At 45.5% G+C, this 19799-nt stretch overlaps 1 protein-coding gene and 1 long non-coding RNA gene across 2 annotated transcripts in view; one reads left to right on the top strand and one right to left on the bottom strand.

The window, feature by feature from the left end:
* Positions 1 to 19799, top strand: part of KIF5C (kinesin family member 5C) — a 148244-nt gene that overhangs the window by 109173 nt on the left and 19272 nt on the right. Inside the window, exons 18-22 of the mRNA XM_068245840.1 lie at positions 2393 to 2469; positions 2994 to 3103; positions 5101 to 5202; positions 8649 to 8709; positions 11139 to 11210. Of these exons, the coding sequence (XP_068101941.1) occupies positions 2393 to 2469; positions 2994 to 3103; positions 5101 to 5202; positions 8649 to 8709; positions 11139 to 11210 (422 nt within the window). The remainder of the gene's footprint in view (positions 1 to 2392; positions 2470 to 2993; positions 3104 to 5100; positions 5203 to 8648; positions 8710 to 11138; positions 11211 to 19799) is intronic.
* Positions 2202 to 19799, bottom strand: part of LOC137525070 (uncharacterized) — an 88490-nt gene continuing 70892 nt past the window's right edge. Inside the window, exons 2-3 of the long non-coding RNA XR_011022856.1 lie at positions 2924 to 3053; positions 2202 to 2652 (exon numbers count right to left, since the gene is read on the bottom strand). This is a non-coding gene — a long non-coding RNA (uncharacterized lncRNA). The remainder of the gene's footprint in view (positions 2653 to 2923; positions 3054 to 19799) is intronic.

The raw sequence follows: 19799 nt of genomic DNA, 5'->3' as shown, positions 1-19799 counted from the left end.
TGTCACTAATAAGGTGCTAGTGCAATAAGTAACATAAAGTGCGCATAATATATAATGCAATTCTCCATTGAAATTTGCAATGTACTAAAAATAGTGTTAGCAGCATAGAGTAAAGTGGAACAGTGCAATTAGCAGCAATTACTAAGAGATAATGAAGTGAAAAACTGGAATTAATGAAAAAAGAGAGCACATGGCTCAAGATAAAGATGTACACAGTGAGAAGTAGTATATGGCAATGGAGAATTGCATTATTTATTGTGAGCACTTTATGTTATTGTTTATATATATTTTTTGTAGTGCCACTGTGTTTCACTTTATCGCAGAGAACCCAAGTTGTGACACATATCTTTTTACCAGCTATTGCTTGCACTAGGTTCTTTATATTATTATTACAATAGGGATTTTCTTTGGTCCAGGTTGGCTGTGTTGTTTTTAATTGGTTTTAAACTTTGTAGTGGCAATCAACAAAGAGTTTTTGCATTCAATCATACCCTGGATTCGCCTCTTTTGCTCAATTTATTAAATAATTATTTAGGTGGTACTTTTTCTTGTAGTGGAGTCTAGTGAATCGTCTGAGGTCGTTGACCTTTCCCCTGAATTTTTGATTGATTCTATATAGCTATTTAGCTGGTAGATATGCTGTTTGTGTTTTTTGAGTGAAAGATATTGTATGGCTCTCACGGAATTACATTTTAAAATGTGTGGTGTTTATGGCTCTCTCAGACAAAAAGGTTCCTGACCCCTGACATACAGGGTGCATTTCTCTGTTTTCCTTCTGTCCTGCGCAGGAGTTCAGGTCCACTTTAAGAAGTCAAACTACACTGAGCGCTGCTTTTTAAAATCTCTTCTGCCCCTGAAAGCCAGGCTGCACATCCAGAACCGCTGGTGTATAGTGAGCCTGCAGCCAATACATTTTACAGAGCTGCATCAATACAACATACAGACAGCCGTTTCAGACTTTTTGGTCCTCCATTGACTTCAAGTATTAGAGGTGGAGAACAAATGTCACGCAACTGGCATTGTTTATTAGGGAGTGAAGAGGTCAGCCTGATGTTCCTCACACCTCAGATTGCTTTTAGGAAGATATCATTTTATCAGGGCTCAGATGATCTGTGTATTTCTTGATCTGTGCATGTATGGTAAATTACATTGAATGGTGTTACTAAACATTTCAGAAGTACTTTTTCATTCAGGTAGAGTGTGAGGTCTCTTCTATATGTGGACCAACACCTATTGTGAATTTGGGTACCCTGGTGAACTCACATTAGAGACTTATAAAGTGTTGCCCTTGGCTGACTTTCCCTCTCCAGTTTGGCACCCTATCCACTAAGGGCCGGATTTCTGGAAAGGCCACAAAAGCCCAGGTCTTGGGCGGCTGCGCCAAGGGGGCACTTGAACCTGAAAGAGGGGCTGCTACATATGAAAGAGAATGCTGAAATCGGGAGCAACACACGAAAAAGGAAAACTGATGGCCAAGGGATCTGTACATGAAAGAGAGGGGCTACAGTACATGGATGTTCTAAATGGGGGAGGAGGCTACACATGGAATGGTGGGTCACTGCTGCACATAAAAATGGAGCCCCAATGTACTTGGCCTAGGGGTACAAGAAGTATAAATCCGGCTTTGTATCCACTGATACATTGGGCTTGATTTACTAAGCTATGCTGCCAAAGCATCGCAGCTTAGATTGAGCAGTGTGAGTTAATATCGTCAGCGTAGGCTGCCTGTCAAGTGACTGGCAGTCTATTGGGCCAATCAAAGTGCAGGGATCACATCCTAAACAGCTACAGAATGCCACAGGGCTCAGGGTGGGAGTAAAGGAGCGGCCACTAGCGTACGCTGGGGATTTTAATTATCGCTGCTCAAACTAGGCTGCACTGCTTTAGCAGTGCAGCTTAGTGAATCAAGCCCATAGTATTTGTTTTTTTTTTTTTTTTACTCTGCGACCGCCTAACGCAGAATTGCAGTCGTAAAGTGGCTCTTTCATTCCTCAGAAGCTCCAGGTGGCGTGACCTCGTGAGAGCCGAGATTTGCAGGGAACAAGCTCGAGCTTGGCTCTTTTTCTTATTTTTTAAATCCAGCCTGCCAGCTCTGTACAGAGGACAACCCTCTAGGAGGGGGAAGGGGGGAATAAATTTTTTTTTTTTTTTTTAAGGATCATTTTTTTTAATTTTTTTATTAATAAAAAAAAACAAAAAACTAAAGATTGCAGCAGCAAATTTATTTGGGTTCAATTTTGTATGACCGGGCAATAAACTGTTAAAGTTTTGAAGTTCCAAATTGTAAAAAATTGCCTGGTCACTAAGGGGGTATAAACCTCTGGTCCTCAAGTGGTTAAAAACAAAAAGTCATTAGAAACCTATTGTAATTGGTCACTTTTGTCCTTCACAGAGAGAATGCATGAAGTCTCCTTTATGGACAAAGAGAAGGAGCATCTGACCAGGCTTCAGGATGCAGAGGAGATGAAGGTGGGTTTTATGTGTTGTGTCACAGGCTCTCTTGATGTACTAGGCAAAGTCAGGTTGGATTCCTCTGGATGCCCATGTTGTAGAGATGCCTTCAAACCCGTTACTGGTTTACAAATAAAGTCAATGCTTTTGACTTCATCGAAAAGGGGAATGGACCCAGACAATCAAGGAACCGAAGGAAACCTAAATGAGAAAAACCTGTCAAGGCATGGGGCAATGATCTGTATTAAGAGATTTAGTCACACTTTTCAGATTGCAATCAGATTGCAATCACAACATCGGGCATTCGGTGGAATTCCCGCTGTTCCTGCAGGCACAGATTTCTGCTGTCCTAAGACAGCTGAGCTCCGTAACTCTGTCAGGAGCTGTTTTTATTGGCTCCCGATCTCCTGATCTCTGTGAGCCAATCACAGTGATCAGGAAGCATAAAAAGAAAGAAAAACAGAGCGGTTACCGTAGTTTGAAATGAATTATGAGTAACATGCGACAACCTGTCGGAATAATTCACTGATCTTCTTGAACAGAAAACCCTTGAGCAGGAGATGGAGGGGCACCGGGAGGCTCATCAGAAGCAGCTGTCCCGCCTGCGGGATGAGATCGAGGAGAAACAGAAAGAGATCGATGAGCTCAAAGAGTAAGTGACGAGAACCGTTCTTCATCTTTATAGTGTCTTTTCCTGCATTTATGGAAGTGCGCAAGAAGTGGTGGATGTGGTTTATACACACAGAGGGCATGTTATGCTCCTTATTGGTTCTGGTGCAAGGATTGGTGGCAGAGGATCAGACCTCAATGACGGCTTTCATCATATCCACTCAGTTATCTCTCCTTTTTCTTTTTTTTTTAATTCTATTGTTTCTTATGACAGAGCTGTTTACCTCGCTATATGTGAACAGTGTTGTGTTTTTGTTTTTGATCAACAAACCTCAGTTTATTGAAGTTGCATAAAGTAAAATTATACAGCAGTCCAAACATTATCACCAAAGCTTACACAGGGTTGGCTCTAGACTTTTTGGCGCCTGAAGCAGCACATTGAGAGAGCCTGATACAGCTTGAGGAAGGACCTTGTCCGAAACAGCGTCTGTCGCTGTTATGGCTATCTCTTTGTCTTTCTTTTAAATAAAAGAGCTATACATTACTGACGTGGTGCTGTGGACTTTTCTTGTTGGACTTTGCTGACCCTCTGAGGGCTATTGGGTCTTTCCACTCTAGCACACGTCTGTCCCCATTTGGGTGCTGGTCTACCCAGTTTCTGAAGCAGCACATTGTACATTGCAGGCTGTGACACTATGCTTACCCCCCTCTGCTTCCCCCAAGACAGCATCTCCTTCCAGCTGGATTGCAGCATCCCGGCTCTGACCAGGATGCTGGGTATGTGCTGCATCGGCGCCACATCACTCACTCGCTCTCAGCAGGTTAGTGATGGCATCACCAGCCACATGTGAAGTCCTGCTTCCTCTGTGACTACAGCGGCAACTCATGTGTCCCGGCAACACGTAACAGGTCACATGAGGCACTACTGTAGCCATGGATACAGGATGCTGAACGGGTGGATGGAGATTCTGTCACTGGAATGCTGAGAGCAGGTGAGTGAAGCGGCGCCACGCATCGAGGGAGACCGGGAGTGTTGCCCTCTAATTGTTGCCGCCCTGAAACATGTGATTCACGTTGCTTCATGGATGAACCGGCTCTGAGCAGTAAAAGATATCAAATGCACAGTAAACAAGCAAACATTATTATTCATTTAACGACGTTTCTTCTGGACACACTAATTCTGGAAAAGGATTTAGTCACTGAACTCCCCTTAGCAAGACGAGCAAACTTATGGCTCAATCGGGCGCATGCGATAACTGCAAACAAAGAATGCGACAAACTCTGGGCCGTGTCTCCGCACTTTTCTTCCTCATTTGCGCCCCATGTGGTTGCCGGGGTATTGCATGTGAGGTGCGTATGTGACATCACGTGCCCCTTGTGCAGTACTCTGGCAACCACGTGGGGGGTGAATACGGCAGAGGAGTGCAGAGACAGCGGCGGACACTGGACAGGCAAAGTATAACTGCACTGGAACCGGGGAGGTACATCTAACATTTGGGCGGAGGTGGCTGGGGGTGACCAGGCGGCGTAGCCGCCGATTTCCAGAAAGATTTCCTGCTGAAATCTATCGGGAAATGGCCTGCAGTTTATGGCAGCCAACAGATCTTTCTGATCAGATTCAATCAGAGATATGTCTATTGGTTGATTGGCCCCCCCCAAAAAAAAAAATCGCTTGATGTATTGACATTTGACCTTTATTGACCTTTTACTGTTGATGCTCTAATGCTTCCCTGTACTACTTTTAGAAATGTTTTATCCGTCTGTGTCCCAGCTAAAAACAATATCTTATTTCCATAAGTGGAAGTGGTCTCCACAAAGGAAGTGCAAATTAGAAGAAATCCCAGTAGATGGTTAACCCTCATTGCACTGTCAATTTTTTTTTGTTTTTTTATCTTAATTTTACATAATCTGTTCAGTTCTAAAAATCTGCTTGTTCCTAACTTGCTTCTGGCTTTAGCTCTGAACATTGTGATGTGTGTATGTGTGTAGATCAGCCTGGCTTGTATTGTCACTTTATGGATATTTCTTTTCTTCCGGCAGTCTGACCCAGAAGCTGCAGCTGCAGAAGGACAAGCTGACGTCTGACTATGAGAAGCTGAAGACAGAGGATGAGGATAGGCAGATGGAGCTGGAGAGGCTGCTGTAAGTTGCCTGTAAAGTGTGATGTTTTCCAAGCATTTAGGCATATCTGTTCCCCACACAAGTTAAATAGCCCATCTTTAGAGAAATGAGTAACTCCCCCCCCCCCCCCCCTACCTTTATGCAGTCCTCAGAATGCAGGGCATATGGCCTGATTGCCTGTTTCCAAAGCTCCTCTGGTGAGCTTCACCACCCTTGCATGCTGCTGTTTTCAGGGCTACCATCAGAAATATCTGGGCTCATACAGGGTAAACCTACTGCCTTCCCACCCACCCACCCACCCCCAATTAGCTAACCCCCTCCCCCCCATTAAATTAACTAATGTTGAATTGACATTAACTTCTTCCCCCTCTCCCCTTTAGGGACAGTGGTGTATCTGGCCTACATATTAGAATTTAAGGGCAACTGAAGCGAGAAGAATTTGGAGGCCGCCATATTTATTTATTTTTAAACAATACCAGTTGCCTGGCAGTCCTGCTGATCCTCTGTCTCCTAATACTTTTAGCCATGGACCCCGAACAAGCATGCAGCAGATCAGAGTTTTCTGACAAGATTAGCTACATGCTTGTTTCTGCTGTTATTCAGACAGTGCTGCAGCCAAATAGATAAGCAGGACTGCCAGGCAACTGGTGGTGTTTAACAGGAAATAGTTCCATGCCTCCAGATGAAAGAATCAAGTAGTCAGATGCTTCCAGATAATTATTTTATCTGGATGGTTCTGAGAACTTAATATTTTTATTGGGCAGCATGTGACTACTTAAGTAGCCAGGTGCCTCAGAATAAATAAAATTAAATACCCAGCTGCGTTGAGATAATAGAATTAGAGAGACTGAAGCGAATAAATGTTATTTTTACCTGGTAGCTTCAGAAGTATGAGGAGAGGTAAACCGCTGCATCCCCGCGGCAAAACCAAGGCTTTAGACCCCCCAAATCCCCTGGGGAAAATCTGGGGAGCGCTTCCTGAAAGAGGCAGAGCTTTCTGCTGTAGCTCTGCCTCTGCTGAAGTCAATTGCTGCTGATCGCCGCCTTTCCCCGCCCCTCTGTCTTCCTTCACTGAGAGGGGCGGGGAGAGTCGGAGATTGACTTCATTAGAGGCAGAGCTACAATGCTAAGCTCTGCCTCCCCTGGCAGCAAAATCCACGACTTTGAAAGCCATGGATGTTTGCCCCGGGATTTGGGGGGTGTAAACCCCTCGTTTTGCTGCGGGGATCCGTCGATTTAACTCTCCTCCCATACTCCTGAAGCTAACTACCTGGTAAAATAACATTTTTTTTGTATCCGCTTCAGAGTCTCCTTAAGTAGCCCTGTAAACAGAGTGTTGTTGCAGGTTATCATATTTACAGTTATAAGTGAACCAGTTCAGGACAGGGTGCAGAGCCATTCAAATCACACCTCTTTGGTTATTTTATACCAGGTAGGCATCCAGAATTGGATTGCATTGTATAAAAGGTAAATAACCCAAAACAACTGTGTGCCGGTGGACACCAGTGAGTCTAAGATCAGCGCTGGGCAAACTTTTTCATTCCCGTAGTGTGCCGTATTCCCCTCCTCCCACCCTGCAGAGTTGTGAGCCTGTGTAATGATAGGTCCAACTTGCCCAGTCGCTCCTTACAGCAGCGTCATGTGACATGTTAGCACATACTGACAGCGGGTCACATGACGCTGCTTTGGATATGGAAATTGACGCTGGAAGGTGCTATTAGGCAAGTTAAACCTATCATTACGCAGTCTCGCACCGCTGCAGGGTGCAAGAAGAAGTGGAATCCATTCCTCTATCGGCGGGCCGGATTCAGAATGCTAATGGGCCGAATACAGCACGTGAGCTGTAGTTTGCCCAGCCCTGGCTTAGATTTGCATTGGACACTTGGGACACAGCCTTCTTCTTTGAATAGATCCCTTCCAGGAATTGCTTTTGTAAAGAATAAACAAAATACTAATACACTATGAGATGGACTAGTCCAAAACCTTATTTCTACTTTTTGCTCATTTTACTCCAGAAGCAGGCTCGGATTTACCTCATTGGAGCCTATAGGCACAGATGTACTGGCTCCTTAGACTTCACCCTCCATGAACCTACAAACTCCCGCCTAACCACCCTGCAAGTGTGCTGACTGTCCCAGCTGTCACTCCTCACTTACTTCCCTTGACCGTCACAGGTGCCCCTTAGTATTAGGTAGCCATAAGTACCCTCAATATTAAGTAGCTAAAGGTGCCCTCAAGTATCAGGTAACTAGAGGAACCTCAGTATTATGTAGCTAGAGGTGACCCCGACTAAAGGGAGATCTCGTCAGTGGAATGCCAAGAGGTGAGTAACCTCTCATTTACACTCTCATCAGGACTCTGCATAGAGGGAGGGAGGTGTTCGGGGAGGGGAGTGAGCCGCCTTTCCATCATCAGGTGCCTACGGTGCCTTAGGGTAAATCAAGCCCTGTCCGGATGAAACGTATTTCTTATTTGTTTAAATGTATTTTACATTTACAATTTTTTGCAATGGTGGTCCTGTTAGGCCCGGTTCACATTAGCGGTGGCCGTCCGGAATCGCCGTGCCGGAGCCGGACCGCTTGCAGAACGGACGGAACGGACGCACGGCAATAGCAATGAAAGCCTATGCGTCCGTTCACATGCGTCCGTTCTGCCGGACCGGAGCCGGACCGGATCCGGACCGGATCCGGACTCCGGCGTTCGTTCCAACATGCGCTATTTTTTGGTCCGGCTCCTCCGGCAGCCGTATCCGGGGCGGAGCCGGACTGCACCATCCAGCCAATACAAAGTAATGAGAACCGGAGAGCGCACAACACACTGGCTACAAAAACCGGACGTTCTACCCCACTTCCTATGCATTTTGGATGGGGACCACATGGAGTTCACAGAGTGGGGCAGCAGCGATTTCATGCTGGAGCTCTAGGCAGCAACATGTCTGATATAAGTCTGATAACGAGGAGGCGAACAACAGAGAATTCCCAGGTATACGAAAAATGCCTGGATCCATGGTCCCAACTGCAGTCTCTGTATCCACGGATGGTCTCCACACGTCCACCTGTCTCCAACAATGACCCCAGACCCTTCTGCTGACCTCCCAGACCCCAGGTATTTACAGGTTGTTATCTCCTTAAGAAACCGGATCCGGACCGCAACCGTGTTCACACCGCACGGAAACCGGATGCAAACGGACCGGATCCGGACCGGATCCGGATAGGAACCGTACGGATCAGGTCCGGTCCGGATACGGTGCGGTCCGGACATCCGGTGCGGTTTTGGTCAAAACCGCAAGTGTGAACGGGGCCTAAGCATCACACAGTATGAGATACAGTATATCAAAAATTTGATTGTTTTAATACCAAGGAATGCATTGGCATGGAAGATATAGGTGTGATATTGAATTTACTTATGGCCAACAAAACTTCTAGTGGTGGAGGATTAATTGTATACCTTTTGATATTGATCCGTAGGATTCTTAATGAGAAGAGGGAGCAGTCTCGTGAAGATCTTAAAGGTCTGGAGGAAACTGTGGTATGTAAAATCAGTACCAAGTAATGGCTGTGTTGTTTGGAAACAGTGGCGGCTCCAGGATTTTTTTTTGGGGGGGGGGGGGGTGCTATGCAGGTGCTGGGCCAATTTCTGGGGTAACTGATGACCCGCGGCGCTGGGTGTGGCCATAACCTGTGGCGTGGCCATGACCAGATGAGGGCGGAGCTAACTAATTTAAAGTGAACCCGAGGTGAGAGTGATATGGAGGATGCCATATTTATTTTCTTTTAAACAATTGCCTAGCAGCCCTGCTGATCTATTTGGCTGCAGTAGTGAACTGAATTACACCAGAAACAAGCATGCAGCTAATCTTGTCAGTTCTGACAATATTGTCAGAAACCCCTGACCTGCTGTATGCTTGTTCAGGGTCTTTGGTTGAAAGAATTAGAGGCAGAGGACCAGCACAGCAGCCAGGCAACTGGTATTGCTTAAAAGGAGATAAATATAGCAGCCTCAATATTATTCTCACCTCTGGTTCCCTTTAAAAGTGCAATGCAAAGACAGTGGGCCCAAGTTTTGGTGACACTTTCCCCAGAAAATTCACATAATTGTGCAGGTTTTCTCAAGAAAATACACCTAATGTGAGCAGATTTGCCCAGAAAATACGTGCAATCATGTGGCAGATTTGACCAGAAAATACGTGCAATCATGTCGGCAGATTTGACCAGAAAATACGTGCAATCATGTCAGCAGATTTAACCAGAAAATACGTGCAATCATGTCAGCAGATTTAACCAGAAAATACGTGCAATCATGTCGGCAGATTTGACCAAAAAACACGTTCGTTCATGTGGCAGATTTCACCAGAAAACACGTTCAATCATGTGACAGATTTGACCAGAAAATATGTGCAATCATGTAAAAGATTTGACCAGAAAATACGTGTAATCATGTGGCAGATTTGACCAGAAAATACGTGCAATCATGTCGGCAGATTTGACCAGAAAATACGTGCAATCATTTCGGCAGATTTGACCAGAAAATACGTGCAATCATGTCGGCAGATTTGACCAGAAAATACGTGCAATCATATGGCAGATTTGACCAGAAAATATGTGCAATCATGTGGCAGATTTGAGCAGAAAATAGGTGCAATCATGTGGCAGATTTGACCAGAAAATATGTGCAATCGTGTGGCAGATTTGACCAGAAAATATGTGCAATCATGTGGCAGACCTGACCAGAACATCTGCTAATATAAGTAAAAAAAAAACCATTTACTCACCTGCAGCAGCAGACCTCCTGTCCCGGGCCTCCGTCCGGTGCGCAGCTCCCACGATCCTCTGCAGCCAGCAACTGAAACTCCTGCACTGAAAGCAGGGCTACGGGAAAATGGCGCCCGAAGCCCTGCACTGCAGACTCAGTCTCCAGAGCAGGGCTTCGGACGCCATTTTACTGTAGCCCTGTTTTGCCGCTGTCAGAGCTGCGGGCTACTGCTGCCGGTGAACTGACACGGCGTCTATTAGACGCCGAAAGTCAGTTCACACTGGGGGGTGCTTGGAGAATTTTAGGGGGTGCCACCACCCTGGCGTCGCCACTGATTGGGAGTTCTCTGAGTATCTTAATTCGGACCTCCTTGTTAGCTGTGTCACACTGCAGAACAAATACAAATTGACATAAGGAAAAGCCCTGTTATATGTAGAGAAAGTAAGAAACCATCAGGGTTTGTGTGAAAAGAGCACAGTAGTCTGTGGGTAGCTGAGACTCACTGAACTAAAGGGTGGCAAACCAGTCCTAGCACAGACATCGAGACACCTAAAAAGGGTGGGGGCTGCACCAACCACGATCTACAGAAAATGGGAGCAGAGGAAGTTGTATGCAGGGCAGTGCTGAACTAGTAAGGTAAGGGCTCCACCAACCACGATCCACAGACCATGGGAACAGAGGAAGTTATATGCAAGGCAGTGCTGAACTAGTAGGATAAGGGGGCTGCACCAACCATGATCTACAGACAATGGGAGTAGAATAAGTTATATGCAGGGCAGGGCTGAACTAGTAGGGTGAGGGAGCTGCACCAACCATGATCTACAGAAGATGGGAGCAGAGAAAGTTATATGCGTGGTAGTGCTAAACTAATAGGGTGAAGTAGTTGCACCAACCATGATCTGCAGATTTGCTTTAATGTAAAAGCATTAGGAAGGTTTGGAAAGCATGTGAGCAGAATTATAGATTACTCTTAACAAATATTGATGGTTATTGTAATGTAATGATAATGTTTCCCACCATATGGGGTACTTGGCAAATACAGATTTAGGGAAACATCTGGAATGCATATAGAATAATATATTTCCCTAAAAAGTTGAAGACCTCAAGGTCACTAAATGGCCAAACAAGATTCTAAATTGTTTAATTTTACAAACATTAGACAAATAGCTGACATCATGTAATGTAACTTTTTCTGTTTCCTGCAGGCCAGAGAGCTCCAGACCTTACACAACCTACGCAGGCTCTTCGTCCAGGACCTCACCACCAGAGTGAAGAAGGTTTGTGCCAGCCCAATACACCCCTCAGCAATCCCTCACTATGCTATATTGCCCTGCAGCAATCCCTCACTATGCTATATTACCCTGCAGCAATCCCTCTCTATGCTATATTACCCTGCAGCAATCCCTCTCTATGCTATATTACCCTGCAGCAATCCCTCTCTATGCTATATTACCCTACAGCAATCCCTCACTATGCTATATTGCCCTGCAGCAGGGGTGCCTCTAGTCATTTTGTCACTCCAGGCGAGAAAACCTGTAGCGCCCCCCCCCCCCCCCCCCCCGAGCCCCTCCTCCCCAGGAAAATAATCATAATGCAGCATCGTTTCACCAGAAAATAATCATAATGTGGCAGTGTTTCACCAGAAAATACACTTATTGCAGCAGCAGTTCACCGGAAAATATTCGTAAGGTGGCAGCGTTTCACCAGAAAATACACTTATTGCAGCAGCATTTTACCAGAAATGAATCATAGGGCAGCAGCGTTTCACCAGAAAATAATCGTAATGTGGAAGTGTGTCACCAGAAAATACACGTAATCCGAGCAGAGGGAAAGAGAAGAGAGGGAGAGGCAGCATAAGATGTAAGAGGGGGGTAGAGGAACAGAGAGGGGGAGGGATAGACAGCATACGATGGAAGAGGGTGCAGAGAAACAGAGGGGAGAGGGAGAGACAGCATAAGATGGAAGAGGGTGCAGAGGAACAGAGAAGGGAGAGGGAGAGACAGCACAGCACTAAAGCACAGGTTTACAGCTTTACCAGTCTACAGCCTAACCAGCTTTCAAAGAAAACTCTAGTATCAAAAGAGCCTCAGCCGCCCCACAGAGCTCTGCTTTGCTCTGCAATAAAGTGCGCTGAGGCATGTTGGGAGATGTAGTCCTCCTCTTGCAGCTTGTAGGAGTGTATGGGGCGGAGCAGAGCAGTAGCAGGAGGGATTGACCCAGTCAGAGAAGCAGTCTGGAATTGTCATATAGACACGGGGGCTGGGCTTTTACTCCGATTCTGAGTGGTGTTTAGTGATATTTAATGAAGAGCCGATTCAGAGCCGTAAGAGCCGGCTCTTTAATGGGAGCCGATTCAGAAGAATCGATTCTCTGAAAAAAGCCGGAATTCCCATCACTACTCTGGAGCAGAAACTTCCCTTCTCCCGGGCTGTGTTGCTGTCTTGTGCAGGGGGCGGGGCTCCAACACGGACACATCACATTCTTCTCTCTCTCAGACTGCCTCTGTCCCATGGCTGTCTCGCTCCAGTGTCTGTGTGCAGCCAGTGACACAGGTGGGGGGTCAGACTGTCGGGGGCATAAGCTGGCTGGCCGCTGGCTCCTGGTTTGACTGGCGTGGGGCGGAGTTAAAGGCTGGGCAACACGAGGTAAACACTTTACCTGTGTGGCTACTGAGAAGAAGGGGCACGGCTTTAAAGAAGGAGCCTGGCAGAGAATAGCAGTATTGATTGCTCTATTGGCTGGGGAGAAGTGGAGGTGGAGGCACTGCTGAGCACATGGTAGCGTGCCGAGCACTGGGGACTGAGTCGGGAGATAATATTATATTTAAAAAAAAAACAAAAAACATTGTCACGGTAGCAGCGGCGGGGGAATGCGCCTCACCACCTCATGGCGCCTCACCACCTCTTGGCGCCTCACCACCTCATGGCGCCCCAGGCAACCGCCTATACTTGCCTGGTGGGTGAGACGCCCCTGCCCTGCAGCAATCCCTCACTATGCTATATTACCCTGCAGCAATCCCTCTCTATGCTATATTACCCTGCAGCAATCCCTCTCTATGCTATATTACCCTGCAGCAATCCCTCTCTATGCTATATTACCCTGCAGCAATCCCTCTCTATGCTATATTACCCTGCAGCAATCCCTCTCTATGCTATATTACCCTACAGCAATCCCTCACTATGGCATATTCCACTGCAGCAATCCCTCTCTATGCTATATTACCCTGCAGCAATCCCTCACTATGGCATATTCCACTGCAGCAATCCCTCACTATGCTATATTACCCTACAGCAATCCCCTGCTATGGCATATTACCCTGCAGCAATCCCACGCTTTATGCTATATTACCCTGAAGCAATCCCTCTCTATGCTATATTACCCTGCAGCAATCCCTCACTATGCTATATTACCCTGCAGCAATCCCTCTCTATGCTATATTACCCTGCAACAATCCCTCACTATGCTATATTTACCCTTCAGCAATCCCTCACTATGCTATATTACCCTGCAACAATCCCTCACTATGCTATATTTACCCTGCAACAATCCCTCACTATGCTATATTACCCTGCAACAATCCCTCACTATACTATATTTACCCTTCAGCAATCCATCACTATGCTATATTATCCTGCAGCAATCCCTCACTATGCTATATTACCCTATAGCAATCCCTCACTATGCTATATTACCCTGCAGCAATCCCTCACTATACTATATTACCTACAGCAATCCCCTTCTATGGCATATACCCTGCAGCCAACCCTCGCTATGCTACATTACCTTACAGCAATCCCTCACTATGCTATATTACCCTACAGCAATCCCTCGCTATACTATATTACCCCGCAGCAATCCCTCGCTATGCTATATTACCCTGTAGCAATCCCTCACTATGCTATATTACCCTGCAGCAATCCCTCACTATGCTATATTACCCTACAGCAATCCCTCGCTATACTATATTACCCTACAGCAATCCCTCACTATGCTATATTACCTTGCAGCAATCCCTCACTATGCTATATTACCCTGCAGCAATCCCTCACTATGCTATATTACCCTGCAGCAATCCCTCGCTATGCTATATTACCCTGCAGCAATCCCTCACTATGCTATATTACCCTGCAGCAATCCCTCACTATGCTATATTACCCTGCAGCAATCCCTCACTATGCTATATTACCCTGCAGCAATCCCTCACTATGCTATATTACCTTGCAGCAATCCCCTGCTATGGCATATTACCCTGCAGCAATCCCTCACTATGCTATATTACCCTGCAGCAATCCCTCACTATGCTATATTACCCTGCAGCAATCCCTCACTATGCTATATTACCCTGCAGCAATCCCTCGCTATACTATATTACCCTACAGCAATCCCTCACTATGCTATATTACCTTGCAGCAATCCCTCACTATGCTACATTACCCTGCAGCAATCCCTCACTATGCTATATTACCTTGCAGCAATCCCCTGCTATGGCATATTACCCTGCAGCCAACCCTCGCTATGCTATATTACCCTGCAGCAATCCCTCACTATGCTATATTACCCTGCAGCAATCCCTCACTATGCTATATTACCTTGCAGCAATCCCTCACTATGCTATATTACCCTACAGCAATCCCTCGCTATACTATATTACCCTGCAGCAATCCCTCGCTATACTATATTACCCTGCAGCAATCCCTCACTATACTATATTACCCTGCAGCAATCCCTCACTATGCTATATTACCCTGCAGCAATCCCTCACTATGCTATATTACCTTGCAGCAATCCCTCACTATGCTATATTACCCTGCAGCAATCCCTCACTATGCTATATTACCCTGCAGCAATCCCTCACTATGCTATATTACCTTGCAGCAATCCCTCACTATGCCATATTACCCTACAGCAATCCCTCGCTATGCTATATTACCCTGCAGCAATCCCTCACTATGCTATATTACCCTGCAGAAATCCCTCACTATGCTATATTACCTTGCAGCAATCCCTCACTATGCTATATTACCCTGCAGCAATCCCTCACTATGCTATATTACCCTGTAGCAATCCCTCGCTATACTATATTACCCTACAGCAATCCCTCACTATGCTATATTACCTTGCAGCAATCCCTCACTATGCTATATTACCCTGCAGCAATCCCTAACTATGCTATATTACCTTGCAGCAATCCCCTGCTATGGCATATTACCCTGCAGCAATCCCTCGCTATGCTATATTACCCTGCAGCAATCCCTCACTATGCTATATTACCCTGCAGCAATCCCTCACTATGCTATATTACCTTGCAGCAATCCCTCACTATGCTATATTACCTTGCAGCAATCCCTCTCTATGCTATATTACCCTGTAGCAATCCCTCGCTATACTATATTACCCTACAGCAATCCCTCACTATGCTATATTACCCTGCAGCAATCCCTCACTATGCTATATTACCTTGCAGCAATCCCTCACTATGCTATATTACCCTGCAGCAATCCCTCACTATGCTATATTACCCTGCAGCAATCCCTCACTATGCTATATTACCTTGCAGCAATCCCTCACTATGCTATATTACCTTGCAGCAATCCCTCTCTATGCTATATTACCCTGCAGCAATCCCTCACTATGCTATATTACCTTGCAGCAGTCCCTCACTATGCTATATTACCTTGCAGAAATCCCTCTCTATGCTATATTACCCTGTAGCAATCCCTCGCTATACTATATTACCCTACAGCAATCCCTCACTATGCTATATTACCCTGCAGCAATCCCTCGCTATGCTATATTACCCTGCAGCAATCCCTCACTATGCTATATTACCTTGCAGCAATCCCTCACTATGCTATATTACCCTGCAGCAATCCCTCTCTATGCTATATTACCCTGTAGCAATCCCTCGCTATACTATATTACCCTACAGCAATCCCTCACTATGCTATATTACCTTGCAGCAATCCCTCACTATGCTATATTACCCTGCAGCAATCCCTCACTATGCTATATTACCTTGCAGCAATCCCCTGCTATGGCATATTACCCTGCAGCCAACCCTCGCTATGCTATATTACCCTGCAGTAATCCCTCACTATGCTATATTACCCTGCAGCAATCCCTCACTATGCTATATTACCCTGCAGCAATCCCTCACTATGCTATATTACCTTGCAGCAATCCCTCACTATGCTATATTACCCTGCAGCAATCCCTCACTATGCTATATTACCCTGCAGCAATCCCTCACTATGCTATATTACCTTGCAGCAATCCCTCACTATGCTATATTACCCTACAGCAATCCCTCGCTATGCTATATTACCCTGCAGCAATCCCTCACTATGCTATATTACCCTGCAGAAATCCCTCACTATGCTATATTACCTTGCAGCAATCCCTCACTATGCTATATTACCCTGCAGCAATCCCTCACTATGCTATATTACCCTGTAGCAATCCCTCGCTATACTATATTACCCTACAGCAATCCCTCACTATGCTATATTACCTTGCAGCAATCCCTCACTATGCTATATTACCCTGCAGCAATCCCTAACTATGCTATATTACCTTGCAGCAATCCCCTGCTATGGCATATTACCCTGCAGCAATCCCTCGCTATGCTATATTACCCTGCAGCAATCCCTCACTATGCTATATTACCCTGCAGCAATCCCTCACTATGCTATATTACCTTGCAGCAATCCCTCACTATGCTATATTACCTTGCAGCAATCCCTCTCTATGCTATATTACCCTGTAGCAATCCCTCGCTATACTATATTACCCTACAGCAATCCCTCTCTATGCTATATTACCCTGCAGCAATCCCTCACTATGCTATATTACCTTGCAGCAATCCCTCACTATGCTATATTACCTTGCAGCAATCCCTCTCTATGCTATATTACCCTGTAGCAATCCCTCGCTATACTATATTACCCTACAGCAATCCCTCACTATGCTATATTACCTTGCAGCAATCCCTCACTATGCTATATTACCCTGCAGCAATCCCTCACTATGCTATATTACCTTGCAGCAATCCCCTGCTATGGCATATTACCCTGCAGCCAACCCTCGCTATGCTATATTACCCTGCAGTAATCCCTCACTATGCTATATTACCCTGCAGCAATCCCTCACTATGCTATATTACCCTGCAGCAATCCCTCACTATGCTATATTACCCTGCAGCAATCCCTCACTATGCTATATTACCTTGCAGCAATCCCTCACTATGCTATATTACCCTGCAGCAATCCCTCACTATGCTATATTACCCTGCAGCAATCCCTCACTATGCTATATTACCCTGTAGCAATCCCTCGCTATACTATATTACCCTACAGCAATCCCTCACTATGCTATATTACCCTGCAGCAATCCCTCACTATGCTATATTACCTTGCAGCAATCCCTCTCTATGCTATATTACCCTACAGCAATCCCTCACTATGCTATATTACCCTGCAGCAATCCCTCGCTATGCTATATTACCCTGCAGCAATCCCTCACTATGCTATATTACCTTGCAGCAATCCCTCACTATGCTATATTACCTTGCAGCAATCCCTCTCTATGCTATATTACCCTGTAGCAATCCCTCGCTATACTATATTACCCTACAGCAATCCCTCACTATGCTATATTACCTTGCAGCAATCCCTCACTATGCTATATTACCCTGCAGCAATCCCTCACTATGCTATATTACCTTGCAGCAATCCCCTGCTATGGCATATTACCCTGCAGCCAACCCTCGCTATGCTATATTACCCTGCAGCAATCCCTCACTATGCTATATTACCTTGCAGCAATCCCTCACTATGCTATATTACCCTGCATCAATCCCTCACTATGCTATATTACCCTGCAGCAATCCCTCACTATGCTATATTACCCTGCAGCAATCCCTCACTATGCTATATTACCTTGCAGCAATCCCCTGCTATGGCATATTACCCTGCAGCAATCCCTCACTATGCTATATTACCCTGCAGCAATCCCTCACTATGCTATATTACCTTGCAGCAATCCCTCACTATGCTATATTACCCTGCAGCAATCCCTCACTATGCTATATTACCCTGCAGCAATCCCTCACTATGCTATATTACCCTGCAGCAATCCCTCACTATGCTATATTACCCTACAGCAATCCCTCGCTATACTATATTACCCTGCAGCAATCCCTCGCTATACTATATTACCCTGCAGCAATCCCTCACTATACTATATTACCCTGTAGCAATCCCTCACTATACTATATTACCCTACAGCAATCCCTCACTATGCTATATTATCCTACAGCAATCCCTCACTATGCTATATTGCCCTACAGCAATCCCTTACTATGCTATATTACCCTGCAGCAATCCCTTACTATGCTATATTACCCTGCAGCAATCCCTCTCTATGCTATATTACCCGGCAGCAATCCCTCACTATACTATATTACCCTGCAGCAATCCCTCACTATGCTATATTACCTTGCAGCAATCCCTCACTATGCTATATTACTTTGCAGCAATCCCTCACTATGCTATATTACCCTGCAGCAATCCCTCACTATGCTATATTACCTTGCAGCAATCCCTCACTATGCTATATTATCCTACAGCAATCCCTCACTATGCTATATTGCCCTACAGCAATCCCTCACTATGCTATATTACCCTGCAGCAATCCCTCTCTATGCTATATTACCCGGCAGCAATCCCTCACTATACTATATTACCCTGCAGCAATCCCTCACTATGCTATATTACCTTGCAGCAATCCCTCTCTATGCTATATTACCCTACAGCAATCCCTCACTATGCTATATTACCCTGCAGCAATCCCTCGCTATGCTATATTACCCTGCAGCAATCCCTCACTATGCTATATTACCTTGCAGCAATCCCTCACTATGCTATATTACCTTGCAGCAATCCCTCTCTATGCTATATTACCCTGTAGCAATCCCTCGCTATACTATATTACCCTACAGCAATCCCTCACTATGCTATATTACCTTGCAGCAATCCCTCACTATGCTATATTACCCTGCAGCAATCCCTCACTATGCTATATTACCTTGCAGCAATCCCCTGCTATGGCATATTACCCTGCAGCCAACCCTCGCTATGCTATATTACCCTGCAGCAATCCCTCACTATGCTATATTACCTTGCAGCAATCCCTCACTATGCTATATTACCCTGCATCAATCCCTCACTATGCTATATTACCCTGCAGCAATCCCTCACTATGCTATATTACCCTGCAGCAATCCCTCACTATGCTATATTACCTTGCAGCAATCCCCTGCTATGGCATATTACCCTGCAGCAATCCCTCACTATGCTATATTACCCTGCAGCAATCCCTCACTATGCTATATTACCTTGCAGCAATCCCTCACTATGCTATATTACCCTGCAGCAATCCCTCACTATGCTATATTACCCTGCAGCAATCCCTCACTATGCTATATTACCCTGCAGCAATCCCTCACTATGCTATATTACCCTACAGCAATCCCTCGCTATACTATATTACCCTGCAGCAATCCCTCGCTATACTATATTACCCTGCAGCAATCCCTCACTATACTATATTACCCTGTAGCAATCCCTCACTATACTATATTACCCTACAGCAATCCCTCACTATGCTATATTATCCTACAGCAATCCCTCACTATGCTATATTGCCCTACAGCAATCCCTTACTATGCTATATTACCCTGCAGCAATCCCTTACTATGCTATATTACCCTGCAGCAATCCCCTGCTATGGCATATTACCCTGCAGCCAACCCTCGCTATGCTATATTACCCTGCAGCAATCCCTCACTATGCTATATTACCTTGCAG

The sequence above is a fragment of the Hyperolius riggenbachi genome, chromosome 7, assembly GCF_040937935.1.
Source record: "Hyperolius riggenbachi isolate aHypRig1 chromosome 7, aHypRig1.pri, whole genome shotgun sequence".
NCBI lineage: Eukaryota > Metazoa > Chordata > Amphibia > Anura > Hyperoliidae > Hyperolius > Hyperolius riggenbachi.
This window is presented reverse-complemented; position numbering and strand designations above follow the sequence as displayed.